General features: G+C 47.2%; 3 protein-coding genes across 3 annotated transcripts; 2 read left to right on the forward strand and 1 right to left on the reverse strand.

The window, feature by feature from the left end:
* Positions 1-1,744: 1,744 nt before the first annotated feature.
* On the reverse strand, positions 1,745-3,616 carry LOC120652411 (anthocyanidin 5,3-O-glucosyltransferase-like). Its single transcript, XM_039930225.1, has one exon. The coding sequence runs from the start codon at positions 3,582-3,584 to the stop codon at positions 2,145-2,147; it is 1,440 nt and encodes a 479-aa protein (XP_039786159.1). The 5' UTR covers positions 3,585-3,616; the 3' UTR covers positions 1,745-2,144.
* A 7,962-nt stretch (positions 3,617-11,578) lies between these two features.
* LOC120648808 lies at positions 11,579-12,582 on the forward strand. Its single transcript, XM_039925458.1, has 2 exons — positions 11,579-11,845; positions 11,992-12,582. The coding sequence occupies exons 1-2, from the start codon at positions 11,659-11,661 to the stop codon at positions 12,351-12,353; spliced, it is 549 nt and encodes a 182-aa protein (XP_039781392.1). The 5' UTR covers positions 11,579-11,658; the 3' UTR covers positions 12,354-12,582.
* Positions 12,583-17,605: 5,023 nt separating this feature from the next.
* LOC120648141 (phylloplanin-like) lies at positions 17,606-18,398 on the forward strand. Its single transcript, XM_039924890.1, has 2 exons — positions 17,606-17,792; positions 17,898-18,398. Exons 1-2 carry the CDS (start codon positions 17,606-17,608, stop codon positions 18,185-18,187), a joined length of 477 nt encoding a protein of 158 aa, XP_039780824.1. The 3' UTR covers positions 18,188-18,398.
* Positions 18,399-19,217: the final 819 nt, after the last annotated feature.

The following is a 19,217-nucleotide window of genomic DNA, read 5'->3' on the forward strand; positions in this document are numbered from 1 at the left end:
TGATGGGGAAGGATCATACATATGCCGTTATTAATTTGAAGACTGGACAGATTAGGAAGATACCTCAGGACCGTGTCGTTTACCGTGTTGTTCCATACATGAGCTTCTACACTCCAGGTACCAATTTGCCTAGTTTTGGATATGTCAATATTCAGAATCATCCATATTTTTTCTGCTAGCAACCTCTGTTTTCAAGGCGTCGCCTAGGCGTCGCCTAGGCGACAAGGCGGTGGCAGCTCGCCTTGCTTAAGGTCTCGCCTTAGCCCGCCTTAGCCTGCCTAGGCGTCGCCTAGGCGATAAGGCGGTGGTGGATCGCCTCGCCTCGCCTTACCGCTTTAAAAACATAGCTAGCAACTTCAAATATGGTTGATGATGGCATGTGAATTGAAAGAAAAGTGAATTCATGAGCATGGAATATCTTAAAAATTGTGTTTCCCTGATTGTTTTATTGACCATCCTTTAAAATTGGCCGCATATGCATAATAGTACTTTTGTTTATCATAAATGTTAGGGACAGATCTTGCCATCTTGGACGTGAATTGATTTGAAAAGTTCATTACCTCAATGAGCTTGTACAGTAACAGGCAAGATATATATCAGCCTTGTTCTTATCTTTAACCTTGTACATGTTTTGTCTGTAACCTATCAATGTCACCGACAAGTTAGAAATATGGATAACCGGTGATGATATACGTACTAAATAGGAGATGTATCTCTGGAATTTTGAGTTGATTTCACTTCGTGAGTTTGCGCTTTTTTGTTAGCCATTACTGGCAACTTGTTAGTCCATGTGGCTAGTGAGTGATAATGTTCAATAAGGCCAAATTAATTCCGCATTTAGCTGATGTCTGCATTTTTAATGCGTTTCTGTAGCACTTGGAGCCACCTCTATATGTGAGGGACCAAGAGAAGGTTCTTCAAGTGCATGAAGGACTAGGTGATGCAGGGTCTTCTAAATAAAAAATGAAGAGTCTAGTGGTGATGTTAGACGACAATAGTGAGGTATTTGTGGTCGCATAACTCTTTAGAACCTGTTATATTTCTGATGGGCCTGTTCTGCTAGTCTTCATGCCTTGGCTAGCATCTACTTCATGGAGAGAAGTTGCAGGTTGTTTTGCTTTACCTCTACCGTTATATTATTTGGATGCTACCGTGTATAGTTTTCTATCTAGTCTTGAAGGCAGCTCCAGGCTGTGGGGATCTTGCTGCTGCATCTTTACTTGTTTGGTTCTTTGTTTCCTCTACTGCTATGGTAAATCGGTGGAGTTCGGTGCCTATGTTTTTAGGGGGGTTGAGGACTGACAGTTATTTTGATTGATGACTATAATAGGTATAGGCGTGTCTTTTGAACCTTCTGATAATTCTACATATGTGGGATGCTTCTGTTAGTGCATTGTTCACCATTTGCATCGCGCTCTTGATGTGTGCACAAATGGTTGGTGGCTGCTAGCGCCTGGTCAGCAGTAATTGTCTCGTCAGCAGTAATTGTCTGAAGATCATAACCCTTCCTGTGCCACAGGCAAGTTCAGAATAAGCTGGCATGTAGGAACCAGATGGTAGAGGCCAGCGCACATTTGCAGCCAGCAAATGTTGTCTGTTTCCTGTTAGGGCCTGCGCATTGCACAATTCAGTGCACGAATGAATTCGTCGAGATGCTGGTCTGAAGGAATGATAACGTGCCGGTAAGCGATGCTGGTCTGAAGCACAATCTGAAACGTTGCACACGTGAAGCAGATCTGAGTGCTGGTGGAAGTTTGAAGCTTCTCAATGAAATAAGACTTCTGATTTGTAGGCTGGTGGCCGATCAAACGTTTTGCTCAACTTCTTGATATTACGACGCTAACCGGTTCCGTACCAGTTTCAAATGAGTGTTACTGCACAACTCCGGTCACCTAGGGTGATGGTGAACGACGAGGATCCCCATGGTCGCTGAAGATCTGCGCAGCACAACTCCGGTCACCTAGGGTGATGGTTGGTGAACGTCGAAGATCCCATGGCCGCTGAAGGTCGCCGCAGTATTGGTAGTGTCAAAGTTTGAAGGTAGGATCTGGCATTATTAGATGTAGATCCATAGAAATTATTTAATATAAAGTTAGAGAATTTGCATGGATGCCAAAAAAGAGTCACGGTCACTCGCCAAGCTCCTACTGTTTATCAAGATTCTCCACATCCAACAAGAACCTAGCAAACGAGGTCCGCGACGAGCCGCCGTCCTCTAGCGCCGCCGCTGCTTCTTTCTTGCGCGCCGCCGCTCGGGCCCTGATCACCCTGCCCTCCTCGGACTCCATCACCAGTCTCACCTTCGCCTCCACCTCCTCGGCCCTGACGAAGCCCGCCCTGTACCCGTCCATCCCCACCCCGACGCCCATGCTCTCGGTTATGAACACCTTGTTCATCAGCTGCTCCGCGTAGAGCGGCCAGCACAGCATCGGCACCCCTTGCGAGATGGCCTCCAGCGTCGAGTTCCACCCGCAGTGCGTCACGAAGGCTCCGGTCGACGGGTGGCGGAGCACCTCTACCTGCGGCGCCCATGACCGGACGACGAGGCCCCGGTCCTTGGTGCGCTCCAAGAACCCCTCCGGGAGGAACACCGAGTCGTCGGTGCCGGCCGGCGTCCGCACAGCCCACAGGAACCGGTGCCCGGACCTGTCCAGGCCGGCGGCGATCTCCCGCTGCTGCTCCGGCGGGTGCGTTCCTCTGCTCCCGAAGCAGAGGAACACGACGCTGCTCTCCGGCTGCGCGTCGAGCCACGCGAGGCACCCGTGCCTCGCGCCTCTCCCTTGATCCGGAGAGCTGGTGCCGTCGCCGTCGACCAACGGGCCGACGCAGTAGATCGGTGGCAGCACCCGGCCGGGGACGCACCGGGGATCCCTCAGCGCCTGCACGGCGGGGCTCTCCAGCGACTCGAACGTGTTGACAAGGACGCCGCTGGTGCCGTCCGTGTTGCGCCTCCAGACGTCCACCATGGCCTGGCACAGCGCGTCCTCCGGGTGCTCGAGCAGCTCCCCGACGAGGTGGGACGCCGGGAACGGCGGCACGCCGAGGAACTCGAGGGGCGCGTCCCCGAGCTCCTTGAGCCCCGCCCGCCTGCCGGCGAGCAGCGCCGGCATCTGGGTCACGACGGCCAGGGTGGCGGCGGCCGAGGCGAAGAACGCGTAGACGGGGACGCCCAGCCTCGCCGCGACGTCGGCCGCGTAGGTGGAGAACATGCCCGTGACGAGGGAGTGCAGGCGGCGGCGCGGGATGGAGCGGAGGAAGCGCTCGAGCTCGCCGTTGTACCGCTCCAGGGCCTGGAGCGTGAGGAGGAAAGGGGGCTTGCCGGGGCCGGCGGCGAGGTCGGCGTCCGGGAGCGGGGGGAGGACGTGGAAGCTGATGCCCGGGTTGGAGGCGGCGACGCGGTCGACGTCGACGATGCGGAAGTCGGGCGACCCGGCCGGCGGCTCGGCGATGACCATGGCGACGTCGAAGCCGTGCCTGAGGAAGACCTTGGCGAGCTGCACCATGGGGACCACGTGGCCGACGCCGGGGCTGGGGTACAGGACGACGGTCTGCTGGGGCATGGGCATGGCGACTTCCTTGTCCATGGAGGGCAGCGGGGGAGAGAGATGGACCACGGACGTGCAGTTGGGGCCGGCTCTGAGAAACAGAGAAATCGCAGGGGAGGCGAACTCATCGACATTGTTTAATTTTTTTTGAAATAAATGATTTTGTTTAATTATTGTCATGGTGATGATAAGAAACAAAGGGATCAGTTAGCTTTTTTAACGGAAAGGGGGTTAGTATCTGAAACAAGAGACAAACAGCAGTCGGAGGTTTGTGGCTAGCATGGTAGCGATGGGAGGATGCTTTCCTCCTCTAGACGTGGGCCTAATAGTTAGCTGTTTAACTAGTTAGATTTGACGTGGCAATAATAATAAAAAATAGTAATCATTAGCGACAAGTAAATTTTATGTAGTTCAAGAATATGTAAGAGGAGCATATAGATCCAGTAATATAGAATAGTCTTTTTTTTTCTTTTATCTCTCACCTCTACATCAGCAAACTACGTAACCAGTACCAGCTATTACCACTGCGGGCGCCCTTAACAGTCTGCCTGTTGTGATTGAAGTTTGCACGATTTGTATGTTTTTTTTCTTTTTTTTGACTTGTCAAAAACAAACTTCTTGACATGATTTGCACAAAAAAAATTAGTTTGCACATGATTTCCCTTGTTTCTCCGACTCGTCAAAAACAACTTCTCGGCACTAGTACATCTTTCTTTCTTTTTTTTTTTGAGAGGAAGGTAGGGATTTCATTACTCAATTTTGAGTGTTTACATCAATAAAAATAGGAGGAGAGGTAAGCCAAATATGTCGGCCAACCCCTAGAGTACAAGCATATTTAGCAAGGAAATGAGCATCTGTATTTGATTCCCTACCTTCGTGTGTGAAGCGCACACAGTCAAAAGATTTTGATCTCTGATGAATATCCTGAAGAACCATCATATAAACACAACGGGGCATTACATTAATATTATTGATAACATTGAGACAATCTGATGCCACCAGCACTTTATTTATTCTGCAGTCCTCTGCAAGAGCCAGCGCCTCCAAACAAGCCATTGCTTCAAGAGTTTCGGGATCGGAGACATTCCGTACAACCAAAGCACTACAAGCAATAAAAGCCCCCTGATTATCTCTACAAACTGCTGCCACAGCTCCATGTGAACCTGATTTACTAATAGCAGCATCTGTTTTCAACTTGGAGAAACCACTCTCAGGAGCTCTCCAACATTGAGATCCTAATCTTGGCTGACACTTGCTGGTTTCCTTAAATTGGGCTCTGTTCACAAACTCCAATTCTTCTATTAAGCGCTTGGCCATGGTCATAATTGAGAAGGGGCTTTGCATAATCCCCTCATGAATAAATTTTCTTCTAGCATTCCAAATGGCCCAACATGTAACCAAGATGTGAGTACTTTCTGCTTGTGGAACATTGCTGCACATAAAGAAGAGCCATTGCTTAGGATCAACAATACGTAAAGAAGCTAATAATTCAGAGAGGTCTTCGTCCAGTAAAGCCCAAACGCACCGAGACATTGTACAGCGCAGCAAGGAGTGATCCCATGTATCATCTTCTGCCCCACATATTTTGCATTCTGGTGTTGCTGCCAGATTCTTCCTTTTCAGCACACTCGCTGTAGGAATTGAGTCAAGTGCTAAGCGCCAGCAAAACACCTTGATTTTTGATGGAAGCTTCAGTTTCCACAGTTGTTTCCACTCTTTATAATTCCTTTCAGCATCGGACCAGCTGCCACGACCTTCAAAATAATCCTCCCTCCTCTTCTTAGCTTCAATTAACATCCTATAAGCTGAGCGAACAGTAAATAGACCATTTCTTTCATGATGCCAAGCCCAACAGTCTTCTTGCTTCCTCATACTAAGTGGAATTTGGAGGATAGCTTCACTGTTTATTTCCAAGAAATATTTCCTCACTTCTTCAGATTTCCATGACATAGAAGTATGGTCAATGAGCTCACAAACTCTTGATGGTGGATTAGCTACTTTTGAGGCTATAGGCGTGAACATTCCAGTTCTCGGAATCCAATTACAGTTCCAAATATGCGTGCTTTCACCATCACCAATATGTTTTATTAGCCCTTGCTTAAGCACTTCAATCCCATCACATATAGCCCTCCATGTCTTAGATGGATTGTTCCCGACTTGCGCGCGGAGGAGATCGCCAGATGGGAAATAAATAGCCTTCAGAATCTGAGCACACAGGGAATTCGGATTAATAAGCAGGCGCCAAGCCTGACGAGCAAGCAAAGCTAAATTAAAAATTTCAATATCTCTGAAACCCAACCCTCCCATATACTTTGGTTGGACCATTTTGTCCCAAGCTACCCAGCATGTTTTTCTTTTGCCTCTTTCGCTGCCCCACCAAAATTTTCGCAGCAAAGAATTTATATGCTCACACAACCCTCTTGGTAATCTGAAGCATCCCATAGTATAAGTTGGAATGGCTTGGGCAACAGCTTTAATTAAAACTTCCTTGCCCCCAGCAGATAGAGTCTGTTCTAGCCATCCTTGCACTTTATTCCACACTCTATCCCTAAGGTAATAAAAAGAACCATTTGCTGATCTACCAACTTCTGTAGGCAAACCCAAGTATTTCTCATTTAAGGATTCATTTTCTACATGAGTAATTACCTTAATCTCATTGCGAGTTGTTTGCCTACACCCTTTGCTAAAGAAAATGGATGATTTTGCGAGGTTCACCTGTTGACCGGAGGCATCACAATATTTCTGAAGAGACTCTTGCACCGATCTTGCATTGCTCTCTGTAGCTCTGAAGAATAGAAGACTATCATCAGCAAAAAGTAGGTGATTGATCTTCGGAGCTGTTTGCGCAATCTGAATTCCCCGGATACGCTCTTCTCCTTTGAGTATACTAGAAAGTCCTTCTGCGCAAAGCAAAAATAGATAAGGAGAAATTGGGTCTCCTTGTCTGATGCCACGAGTTGGATTGAAAGCTTGTAGCCGTTCTCCATTAAAAAGGACTGAAAAGGAAACAGATGTAACACACTTCATTATTTTATCAACCCACAGACGGCTAAAGCCCAATTTTAACATTATAGCCTCCAAATAGCTCCATTCTATTCTATCATAGGCCTTTGTCATATCTAATTTCAAAGCACAATGCGCATTAGATTTTGAGCGATTTTTCTGCATAAAATGCAAACATTCATAGGCCACTAGGACATTGTCGGTGATAATTCTACCATGGATGAAAGCTGATTGCTCATTGGAAATGATATCAGGAAGAACCCTTTTCAACCGATTTGCCAGTGCCTTGGATATAACTTTGTATATCACATTGCAAAGACTTATTGGTCGAAATTGGTTCAAAGTTACAGGATTCTGAACTTTTGGAATAAGAACGATGAACGTACCATTGATATCAGTTGGTATTTCATCTCCATTGAGAACTTTCAGCACCATCCTTGTTAGATCTTCACCACATATATCCCAGTTGCGCTGGAAAAAATGTGCCGGAAAACCATCAGGGCCGGGCGCTTTTGTAGGGTACATTTGAAAAAGAGCATTTTTCACTTCATTTTCATCAAAAGGGGCACATAGAAAATGGTTCATTTCATCTGTTACCTTGCGGCAAACATGGTCTAACACTAGATGCATGTTAGATGTTCCTTCCGATTCAAATAAATTCCGAAAGAAGTCCACTGCCATCCCTTGCATCTCATTGACATTTGTACATTCTGAACCATCCGATCGATTAAGCCTCACAATTGTGTTTCTCATTTTCCTTCTGCTTGCTCTTTGATGAAAGAATTTGTTATTGTTGTCCCCTTCTTGTAACCAATTAATACGTGACCTTTGCTTCCACATAATCTCTTCCTGGTAATTTAACAGAACTAAACGATCAACAATCTTTTGTTCCTCATCTGAAACATCAATTCTTGCCGGTTCAGATCTCATCTTTTCAAGTTTTTTCTTCAGTTCACGCATTTCACGCCTCACAGCACCAAAGTTCTTCTCTCCCCAAGCCTTGAGCTCCCCTCCAAGATTGAGTAATTTGTCTTTCATATCCTTTACAGAATTACAGTATTGTACAGACTTCCAAACCTGTTGGATTAGGGACCGTATACCATCATTCGTCTCCCACATAAGCTCATATCTGAAAGGCTTTCCACGACCACACACGAAATTATTCGTTTCCTCTGGCTGGAGGGATAAAAGGATAGGAGAGTGATCAGATTTTACTGCTGTAAGGTGACGGACTGCAGCAAAAGGGAAACAAGAGCACCAACTAGCCGAAGCTAGAACCCTATCGAGTCGAACTCGAACATAGTGCCCTCCAGTCACCTTCTTTTCAAAGGTCCAATCCACACCCATATAGCCTATATCACAAAGTTGGCACACATCCACCGCCTCCCTAAAACCTTCCATCAAAAATTCCTCTCTAATATTTGGGCCTAGCTGTTCTTCTCTCCTTAGAATCTCATTAAAATCACCCATACAAACCCAAGGTAAATCCGTATCACTCCTCATTTGCTTCATAATGTCCCAAGTGCGATATCTTAGAGATCTATTTGCCTCTCCATAAATAAAGGATATGCGCCAAGGCTCCTTTCCTTTTTCACTGACACATGTATCAATATGATATTTCGAGAATTTTTTAACAGACACAGACACATCATTCTTCCAAAACAGCCCTAGGCCTCCACTTCTTCCGCAGCTACCAACAGCAAAACTATAATCAAAACCCAGAGTGTACCTCAAATTTTCCACTCGGTATTTTGCAATCTGTGTTTCCATGATAAAAATCACCGAGGGGGCATAATCCTTCGCGAAATCGCGAAGTTCTCTTACTGTCGCAGGGTTGCCAATCCCGCGACAGTTCCAGCTTAGGATTTTCATTGTTCCCGGCGGCACTCCCCTAGGGAGCCCGCCGATCTCATTTCAATGTCATGCGCTACCACATTCCCCCCTCCACTCTTAGTTTCTTCTGACTTCTCATCTCCAGAACAAAGTCTTTTCCACATTCACTTCTGTCTGAACACTCTAACAGAGGGCGGCCATCCTTTAATTCAAATATATTCTCCAAATATTCCATCTTATCCCTTGTAGGGATAAGAGCCAAAGCCAGGTCATTACTTAGATGCATTTCATCATCTCCTGGTGCACTAAGCCTTTTGGTCTCGCTTCCACCCAACTTTGGGAGCCGCTCACTATCCCTCTTTAAGGGGCTTCTTGCATCATCCCTTAATTCGACCAAGTCACTTGAGCCTCTCTGGCTGCTACTTCCATTCTTGGTCTCAACATATCCCTTCTGAAAAGGAGCCTTTTCTGAATTTTTAGAATCTGATCCCTTTGTATCCCCTGAACCCGCAGACCTGCTACCTTTTACTTTCCCTTTTCTTTCAGGGCTAGCCACCAACCAGTCCCCGTATTGGAGGGCTTTCTTATCATGAACACCGTCGCCACATTCAGTTTCAACGTGACCCAGAAGACCACAGACAGCACAGAACTTTGGGAGCTTCTCATATTTCACCCGAAATGGCTCACGCTTTCCTGCTCCCACAGAAATAAAGACAACCCTAGTCAGAGGTTTCTCCACATCTAATTTAACTCTGATGCGCAGAAAATCTCTCCATCCACTAAATTCCTCATCTAGATCCATCTTCAGAAATTTTCCTATTTTATTCCCCAATTGGCGCCCTATATTTTCCGTCCTGAAACCTGTTGGCAGGTCATATACACAAGCCCATATTGACAAGGTCTTGAACTCCACCTTAGAGGGCTTTGTAACTCCATCATATTCTTCCAAGAGGACAGCATGGCCTCTGAAAATCCAAGGACCCTCATCCATCACTTTTCTCCAATCACCCAGGCAAGAGAACTGGATCACAAACAAATTTTCCTCTATAGCTTTAAAGCTTGCTTCTTTTGCCAAGCCCCAGGCATACTTCATATTCGCAATGAAAGCAGCATGACTGAAAGCTTTGGGGGAACTAACCTTCGCCAAGACTGTCCAACGCGCCTCCGCTTTCAGTTCCTCCAGATTCTCTTCTAATACAATTCCTTGCTCTTCATCCTCCCGAATCTCCAAGTGCTGGAGCAAACTATCCAAATCACCCTCTATTTCTCTTCCGGATTGCAATCCTGAGTTGGAATCAGCCATCTCCACAGATCGGCTTAGGCGCCACCCACAAAACCCCCAAAATCACAACCAAGGCCGAGCAGCAAACCCAATGTTTGCCCTTTAACCAGCCCGAGTTGCGATGGGGATTAAGGAGCGGAAAAAGCTGATCAGAATGGAGAGAGATCAAGATCTCACGCTGGAAATCAGCGGGAGCAAAGGAACCCTGTAGTCGCCAGGGGAAGCTTCTCAGATCCGGCGCTGGTTTCCTACTAGTACATCTTTCTTGGCACTGGACGTTGTGCTGGGCTGCTAAGAATCGGCGGCCCATGCATCGAGTCAGCAAATAAATTAGCTACTCGTTCTGTTTCAAATTATAAATCATTTTAAAAATCTTAGAGAGTCAAACTATCTTAAAGTTTGATCAAAATTATAAAAAGAAATATAAAGATTTATGACATCAAATAGGTGCACTATAAAAATATAGCTAACAAAGAATTTAATGATACTTAATTAGTATCATAAATTTTATTACCTTGTTATATAAATTTAGTCAAATTTTAAAAAAATTTGACTCTCCAAAATTCTGAAATAATTTATAATTTGGAACGAAGGAGTACGTCGTACACCCATCCACGATTGTCCCACCGGCAGGGGTTTTTTCCCCAACCGGACACCCCAAACCGGAGCACTCCGGTTCCGGTAAACCAGACCGGTTTGACCGGTTACCGGTAGAAACCGGTCAAATTTGAATTTGAATTCAAAAAACTCAGTTCAACTGGTTCGTACCAGTATACCGACCGGTTAGACCGGTTTACCGGCCAGTTTGACCGGTTTGAATTCAAATCCAAATTTAAAATCGCATGTGTAACCGGTTTAGACCGGTATACCGGCCGGTTAGACCGGTTTACCGACCGGTTTACCAAGTGGGCCTCAATGGGCCGTCTCATTTTTTCCTTTTTTTTGTTTTAACTTTAAATGCCCGAAAAGTATGTTAAACGAACGATTTTTTGAGAAAATTTGACACCATTAGATTCGTCGCACCTTGAAGTATTTTTAGAATTTTTTTAAAATTTTTTCATTTTTTTAATTCAAATTTGAATTTTGAATTTGGGCCGGTTTGGAGCCGGACCGGTTCTCACCGGTAAGGTGAACCCTGCCCACCGGACGATCCGGCAGCTCATGCACGGTCATTCGCCTCGTACCGCACAAGTCGTCAACCTGATGACAACTGCCGCGCCAAGTTGATGATGACCTCCTCTCGCTTAAACACAAGTGCAGTGCACCACCACCACCTACTATGTAGGTTTTGTTTAGTTCACACCCCATAAACTCCGTAAACACAAAAAAAACGTCACATCGAATGTTTCGACACATGCATTGAGTACTAAATGAAGTCTATTTATAAAATTTTTTACATGGATAGGCTGTAAATCGCGAGACGAATCTAATGAGCCTACTTAATCTATGATTTGCAACAGTGATGCTACAGTAAACATCCGCTAATTATGGATTAATCCTGGATTAATTAGCATCATTAGATTCGTCTCGCGATTTACAACCCATATGTGCAAAAAGTTTTGTAAATAAATTTCATTTACTACTTCAAATTAGCAAGATCTTTTCGAATTTTTTTTTTTTGCGTTTCAACTGCCATAGTCGTATCAGTTCCATCCAGGGATCTCTTTGTTTCGTGTGTAGATGATCGGCGGTGCCAGTGCAGCTTGTCTCCGCGTGCTTAATTATGCGATCGAGTGGCCGACGCGCACGACCGCACTGAAACAAAAAAAAAAAAAAAAAACTGATCTCTCTGAGGGCGGAGAGACTTTTTAGCTTTACAAGCTCGGTACAGTGAGTGAACAGGAGGAGCTTGGCGTCGGACGCTGCCTATGAATACCGGGTCCATGCCGTAGCTCAAGACACAAGCTAACAAAGCCTCTCCCTAGCCTAGAGCTAGCACGCAGGTCATCACCAACGTTAACATATATAGCCTAGCCAGCAGCTAGACAATATCCAATGGTGCCCAAGTGGCTCGTCCTCCTCGCCACTCTCCTCCTCCTCCTCGCCGCCGCCGTCGGCCAGGTGCGCGGCGATCCGCCGGTGGGCGTGCTTATTCCTAACAACGTTACCGTCATCATCTCCGGCGTAGTGCCGTGCAGCAACGGGAGCAACATCGACGTCGCGGCGGTCCCGCAGTTCGCCGGTAAACTTGCTGCTGCTCCGCCGCGCGTATTTATAGTACATATATATTTATGTATATATATCTCCAGTGCCGCCGATATCTTAGTTATTTATTTATGTTTTCCTTTATATCGTCCATCTGTCTGGCTCCGGCGGCCACACGGCCAGGCGCCACCGTTGAGGCGGTAGTATGCGACGGCAACGTGGTGGGCACCGCGACGACGGACGCCGCCGGGAACTTCACCATCGACCTGGGCCCTGTCAGTACCGTCCTGGAGGAGCTCGTGCTCTGCCTGCGCAACCGGTGCAGTGCGGCGGTGACGACCCCGCTGGCCACCTGCAACGCGTCCCTGGGCGGCGGGACGCTGACCGCGACGCTGCAGTTCCTGCAGGCCCGCCACACCACCATCACCGATAGGTTCGCAACCAGCGACGACGTCACGTTTATCTTATCCAATGGCTTGTTCAACATCGACGTCGTCAGCAGCGGCATCCTCTTCGTCTCCCCCGGGCTCTTCTCAGCCTACTAAATCCTCGGCTGGAGCTGCATGCATATCGGCCCGGGTGGTGGCCGTAGCCCGTACCCATTCACGACGCCAGCATCAAGTAAACAAGTACCAGTACGAAACTGCGAATAAATAAATCAGCATGCAGCTAACAATTCGGGCATGGTATGTAACGGAATGTAACGCGATCAGGCGTGATCCCTCTCTTTTGTTGTCTCTCATCGTCGGTTGTGAAAAACATACTTATACTACAGCCGTCGGACTCGGGCTCAGCTGTGGTGACGAGAGGTTTGGGGAGGGGTCTGGCCACACTCAGCTCGGTCAGGCAAGCTTCAGCTGCTGGCCGTGTGGGCCGTTTGAGCCATCTAGTTGTGAGAGGCACTTGCTACGGCTTTTATCTAGGTGGAAGAAGGAAAGATGAGAGGCCTGATATACCATGAACTTTTTTTAATTACTAGCATAGACGTACGTGCGACACGCACGTAATTTAAAAAAAGTTATTTAGCTTTTAATTTAAAAATATATTAAATAAATTAAGATTCAAATTAAATTCTAAAAATACGTGTGGCACAACCCGCGGAACCTAGCTGGCGGCGCGGGCGATCACGGCCACGCCCATGGGCACCTGGGAGCCGGGAGCTGCGGGGATGAGATGTGAGCGTGGCAAGGGGATGAGTAGCGGCCGGCCGTGAATGTGCTTGCTCGAAGGAGATGTTTTTTTTTTGGAAGAGTAAAAACCGGGATAGAGTGCTATCGTGGGTCTCATGCATGCATGGAAGGAGAAGGATGATGGAAGGAAATTTGCAGGCATCGGTTGATAAGTAACTTGCATGTCTTTACGGAGAGAAGGAAGGAAGGTGGACGTCGGACACTCGGAGGGCGACAGACAACGGTGTCCTGGCGGCATGTTCCTATAATTGTGAAGCGATTAGTCCGGCAGGACAATATTGGGTACGTCAGGCGGGGGTATGCGGGGGCTAACATGCGATTTCTATGAGTTTAACAACCCCCCCCCCCCCCCCCCCCCCCCCGCCGCCCCTCCAACCCGACAGGTGGATCCAACGTGAGGAGTACAGTGGACCCGATTTGGATGAATTTTTTTTAATTATTTTCGATCTTTATAATAATATAGATATATATAGAATATACTACATATACAAGTTTATTTGCTATAAATAATAGATATTCACTCGAATACCCTTGAATTACATTGGACCCGCCCCTCCGTGTCTTCCATGATCACCATGTTGATTCGTTGTGTCAACCCAGAAACGTCATATTTCTAAGCTCGCTCTTCCATGATTGATGAGACTTTGTGATGTTGTGTGCCAGGCAGTCATGCGCAGGCGCAGCTGCTATTGGAACATGCTCACCGAGTCGCGGTATTTTCTTACTAGGCTGCCTTCTCTTGAACATTTTCTAGATAGCACCTACGAACATAATAAACATTACTTATAATATCCTACGAACATAATAGCACCTATACGAACATAACAAACTGTGGTGGACGTGGCGAGCCCACGCGTGCGGTGTCTTATGCATGGCGATGAGAGCGAGGAGGAGGTCCAACGGCGGACATGACAAGGCCCCGTGCGTTTTGTCATCGTGTGGTGATGGGAGGCAGCCTGCGAGAGGTTCAAATTTAGTGGTTTCACTCTATCGGATGGTGTATGGTGAGGCAGCGGCACTACGGCGGCAGGTCCCACATTGTGTTGGCCTCCTTGTTGTGGTGCGGTCTATTTTTCTCGACTTCTCATCGACGCGGGATCATGTTTCGATGGCGACTTCTTGGGTAGGAGAAGGTTGGTAGCCACAGCAATTTGGCTTGTTTAGTGGCCACGCAGTTTTGAATGTTTACCCGTATTGATGCCCTAATCCAACCAGGCGATCAGAGTTGTGGTGTGGAGTTCTCGGGAGAGTTGAGTTGCGGAGTTCCTCGTGTTGACGTTCCAATCCAACTAGGTGAGTCTTTTTTTTGTTTCTTTTCTTTTTTTCCTGCCTATGGTCACCCAGAACTGTAGTCTTGTATTTTTCTGCTATATCAATAGAAACTCACACTATCTTGTGCGGTTCGTTTAAAAAAATGAAGCAAAAGAATATCAATGCTAATCTCATAAGAAAAAAATTGTGCACATCCAGCATTCTCAATTTTTTGAAAAATAAAACATTATCAAAAAAAAAATCACGAGAACATTATCAAAAGTTGGCTTACAAATAAATAAACACTAGTGCCATCAGATAGTGGTCTAATACAGCGACATTTATAATTTTGACTTGACCTAACAGACAACCTCTATGATGAGCTGCCTTCGATTTGGAATTATCTCTTAGCAACTCAACAATCCCTAAATTATGACAAAAATAAAGAAATGTTTTGATTTATATATAAGCATGTAGCGATTACAACTCATATAATAGTAACAAGGTAGGTTGGGACGATTACAAGTCGATCGGAATAGCGTAGCGAGTCTAACCGCGTTATTACTTATTAGCAGGGGCTAATTGGCTAGTTTTCTGAGCAACCCTGCTAAACAAAAAAGGTGATCAGTCTGTCTGGCCCTTCCGTTGCACTGCTGTTCTGAGTTCTGAGCTCGTGAGTTCACAGTTGGATCGGTCGGGCCCCGGGCCGAGCTAGCTAGTGGCCTGGTGCGCGCACGCTACAGCGGATAGCTATATATACGTCGTCCATCCACCATCGATCCCACTGATGATGCATTCACCTCGATCGAACCGTATGATCTGACAACACTGCTCGATCAATTGACGCGCCTCTCTCGCCTCATCATCGACCATCGGTATTCCAGGGATCTTTTTGTTTCGGCCATGCCGGTGGTAGTGCACTACGGGATTCACACACTTTGTCGTGTGCCAAAGTTTGTCATTTATTTTTTTTATTGACAAATGATGTATCTTTACCGTGTGCTAAAGTTTATCGTGTATTTTTTTGTAACACACGACAAATAACTTCTTTGCTGTGTACCTTCGTTTTGCCTTGTATCATTTTGTCTAGCACACAGCAAATTACTCCTTCGCCATGTGCTCGTGAAACTGCACACGGCAAACTACCTCACGCGGACTGAAAGCACGAAGCGCACACAAGTCAAAAAAAACAAGAAAAAGAAAAGAAAAGCTGATCTCTCTTAGGCTCGCGGTGTTGCTAGCTCAGCACGCTTACGGATCCCCGATCACTCGAGATCAATCGAGTTGGTCTTCCTGGGCCTCGATCGATCTTCTCTGGTTCCTGTGCCACAACCAAGGTTTTTTTTCCCTACCGGAACTGGTCTGGAAACTGTGGTTACCGGTGTAACCGGTCCAGACCAATTCCGGTACCGGCCGGTTTGAAACCGACCAAATTCAAAACTTCAAATTTGAATTCAAAAAAATAAAAAATTCCTAAAAAAATTTAAAAATACTTCAAGTTGCGACGAATCTAATGGTGCCAAATTTTTTCAAATATTCATTTATTTAGTATATTTTGCATGCATTTGAAGTTAAACCAAAAAAGAAAAAAAATACGTCGGCCCATTAAGGCCCACTTTTGCCCGGTGCACCGTCGACCAATATACCCCCTCCGCCCCATACCAAATGGTTTCTCAAATAGGGGTCTTCCCATCAGGGTTTACGTTACCGACCGGTCCGGCCAAACCGGCGGAGTCCGGTACCGGTATACCGGACCGGTTTGGCCGGAAACCGGTCCAAACCGGTCGAAGTCAAATTTGAATTTAAAATCCCATGTGCAAACGGTTCGTACCGGTATACCGGTTGGTTTGACCGGTTTACCGGCAGGTTTGATCGGTTTACCGATCGGTTTGACTGGTAACCGGTCGGTTTGACTGGTAACCCGCCAAATTTAATTTTTTTTTCTTTTTTGGTTTAAATTCAAATGCCCGCAAAGTATACTAAATGAATGTTTGTATAACATGTTTTAGCCTAAATGAACTCTCTAACCCTCTTTTGTACTACTTTTACATTGTATTTGTATAATTTTGTATGCACGCTTTTTTTGTTTAACTTCAAATCCCCGCAAACTATACTAAATGAACGAATTTTTGAGAAAATTTGACACCATTAGATTCGTCACACCTTGAAGTATTTTTAGGTTTTTTTTGGGAATTTTTCATTTTTTTTAAATTTGAATTTGAATTTTGAATTTGGGCCGGTTTGATACCGGCCCAAACCGGTTTGACCGGTAACCGGACCGGTTCCCAATGGTTTTGTGAACCCTGCTTCCCATTCGTCCGTTGAACTTTTATTGACGTATAACAGTGTATGCACGATTATAACTATGGTATTTGTATGCACGCTTATTACTATTGTATTTGTATGGATGATTATAAATTGTTGTTTTGGTGTGGTATTTTACATTAATATGTGCATAGCTCATGCCAGAATTTTTATTTATTTCACAATAGGGAACCACTTTAAAATCGTCGGTTTTTTTGTTCAACGCCCCGATTACCGCTCAAACCGGAGCAGTTTACCGGCCTAACCGGGCGGCTAACCGGTGGAAACCGATTGCAATGTTGTTTTTTGTTTGAAATTTGAATTTGACTGATTTTTTCTTGTTTCCGGTCAAACTAGAGCGGTTTACCGCTACAAGACCGCGGCGGTTTCAACCTACCGGTCCGGAAAAAAAAACCTTGGCCACAACACATTTCCGTTCCTATGCGGTTTCCGGCCGGCGACGAGCTGCTGAAATGGCGGTGCAGGAGAGGGGCGCGCGGAAGGGGAGACCGTGCCGGCAGCCGACGGATGCGTGTCCTTGGGCGGGCGCGCGTACGCCGGAGCGGCGCCGAGAACGGGACGGAATGAAGGAAGCGGAGGCGGCGTGGAAGACGGCGACGGGGCAGCGCTCGGTTCCACGCGAGGAGGCAAGGACGACGCCCAAGGCTGGGACGGTGCCCGTTTTCCACCGCACGAGTCGAGCGCAGCTGCGACGCGCTCCGTGGGCGACAAGGTGTCGACCTCCTATTCGCGAACAGTGGCAAACAGCAAGTAGAGTCTCCTGTTGGCCACTTTTTTTTTCTGTCTCTCTCTCTCTCATCTCTACGGGCCGGACTGTCCGTGCCCGACCCGGACTGGAAGTACGAGCGCACTCAGGCCAGAAAGTCCGATCCCTCCTCGCACTTCTCGCTCTGCAAGCTCGGTACGGTACGGTGAATGGACACTGGACACGAGCATGGCGTCGGACACCTACAAATACCGGGACCATGTGCGGCATCCCACGACACACAAGCTAAGCTATCCTGCAGCGGACAACGTAGGTAGCTAGCGAAATGGCGCCCAGGAGCCTTGCCCTCCTCGCCGCCCTCCTCGTCGCCGCCGCCGGCCAGGTCAGGGTGCGCGGCCTCATGCCGGCGCCGGCGGGCGTGAGTCCCCTGGTTGGCTACAAAATCATCTCCGGCAGAGTGCCGTGCCGCAACGGGAGCTCCATCGACGGAGAGTCGGGCCCGCCGTTCCCCAGTACGGACTTGCTATATATACACATCTCTTTACTACATATATACAGAAGATTTTATCTTCTCATGGCCAACGATCTTATCATCTTTCCCTCTACCTCACGGCCAGACGCCACCGTAGAGCTGGTGTGCCGCGCCGTCGGGGTGCTCAACACGACGACGGACGCCGCCGGCCGCTTCAGCGTCTACACGGTCAAGATCCCCCGCGGCGTGATCCACGACGCGCTGCACCGCCGGTGCAGGGTGGTGGTGCTCACCCCGCTGGCCGCCTGCAACGAGTCCCTGGCCGGCGTCGCCGGTAGGCTGACCGCACCGCTGGAGGAGCCGCCGCGAGTGCCCATCGGCCTCGGGCTCGGCTACACTCTCGCCTTCATCGTCGGGGCCTTCTCCGTAGTCTAGTTCATGATCGTCGATCGGCTGGATCGGAGATGCTGCATGCATGTCTGGCCATAGCTACGAATAAATCAGCATGATGCGGCAATTCGATCGAAGTAGTACCTTTGAATTATCGCAACTCAGGACATGTACAAAGCATGTAATAAATAACCTATCCGGCGGTATTGTATGGCGTGCTACCAAGCACAGCATATTACAATGTGTACTGCTCGAAGGATAGATGTTCAAGACAATGATAAGAACTATTTGAAAAGCTAGCAACTCATATAGCTCAGATTGTTGACGCAGATTCGGGCCAACACACGATCGCACTTGAACGTGCAGCACGCAACGACGCTCCTTGCTGCGCCTCTGCGAGATCCGGTCAGACCGGTTTAGTAGGCCGGTGAGACTGGTTTCGCCGAAGAGCCCAACGAAGATCCAACAAACGCTCGCCCGGGAGAGAACCCATCAAGGCAAGCGCACCTTGGGTTGTCCTAGGCTCGACAGGCCAGCTAGGGCGCCCCCTCACGCCATGGAGACGAGAGAGGAACAACACATAGTGTTGGAAGAAAAAGGTAAAAAGATAAAATATGTTTGATAGATGCGATTGGATACCCTCCAGCGACCGTAACCCTTCATATTTATAGGGTGGGGTGGTCTGTACCCTTTAGGAGTCGAAACCCTAACAAATCTCGTGTCAAAATACAACTCCTAACTCGGATTGGACATTTCGGACCGGTCTGACCGCCCTGAACCAGTCAGACTGGGGTGCATGTCTTCCGGGAGGCACAACTTCCTCATCCGGAGTTCAAATTGGACGTTTTATATATGCATTTTGACCATCTCGACGAGATATACGCAATGGTAAAGTTCAATTGACAATTTGACAAAGTTGCCTTGATCAGTCTGACCGGTTTACGCAACCGGTCTGACCGGTTTGTCTAGCAAATCTTGACTTGTGCCAATTTTGATCGTTAACACAGATCGAATAAGAATGGTGATGAGGGTTTGAGCTGTGTGAAATTTACTTTGAATCACTAGGAGTGTGGAT

This window comes from Panicum virgatum, chromosome 9K (genome assembly GCF_016808335.1).
Source record: "Panicum virgatum strain AP13 chromosome 9K, P.virgatum_v5, whole genome shotgun sequence".
NCBI classification, from domain to species: Eukaryota; Viridiplantae; Streptophyta; class Magnoliopsida; order Poales; family Poaceae; genus Panicum; species Panicum virgatum.

Excerpts from the sequence above, each read along its gene's own strand:
- LOC120652411 (XM_039930225.1), bottom strand. The coding sequence starts at position 3,584 with ATGGACAAGGAAGTCGCCATGCCCATGCCCCAGCAGACCGTCGTCCTG.
- LOC120648808 (XM_039925458.1), top strand. The coding sequence starts at position 11,659 with ATGGTGCCCAAGTGGCTCGTCCTCCTCGCCACTCTCCTCCTCCTCCTC. Across the intron at positions 11,846-11,991 it reads GGCGGTCCCGCAGTTCGCCG|GCGCCACCGTTGAGGCGGTA; the intron begins GTAAACTTGCTG and ends CCACACGGCCAG.
- LOC120648141 (XM_039924890.1), top strand. The coding sequence starts at position 17,606 with ATGGCGCCCAGGAGCCTTGCCCTCCTCGCCGCCCTCCTCGTCGCCGCC. Across the intron at positions 17,793-17,897 it reads GTCGGGCCCGCCGTTCCCCA|ACGCCACCGTAGAGCTGGTG; the intron begins GTACGGACTTGC and ends CCTCACGGCCAG.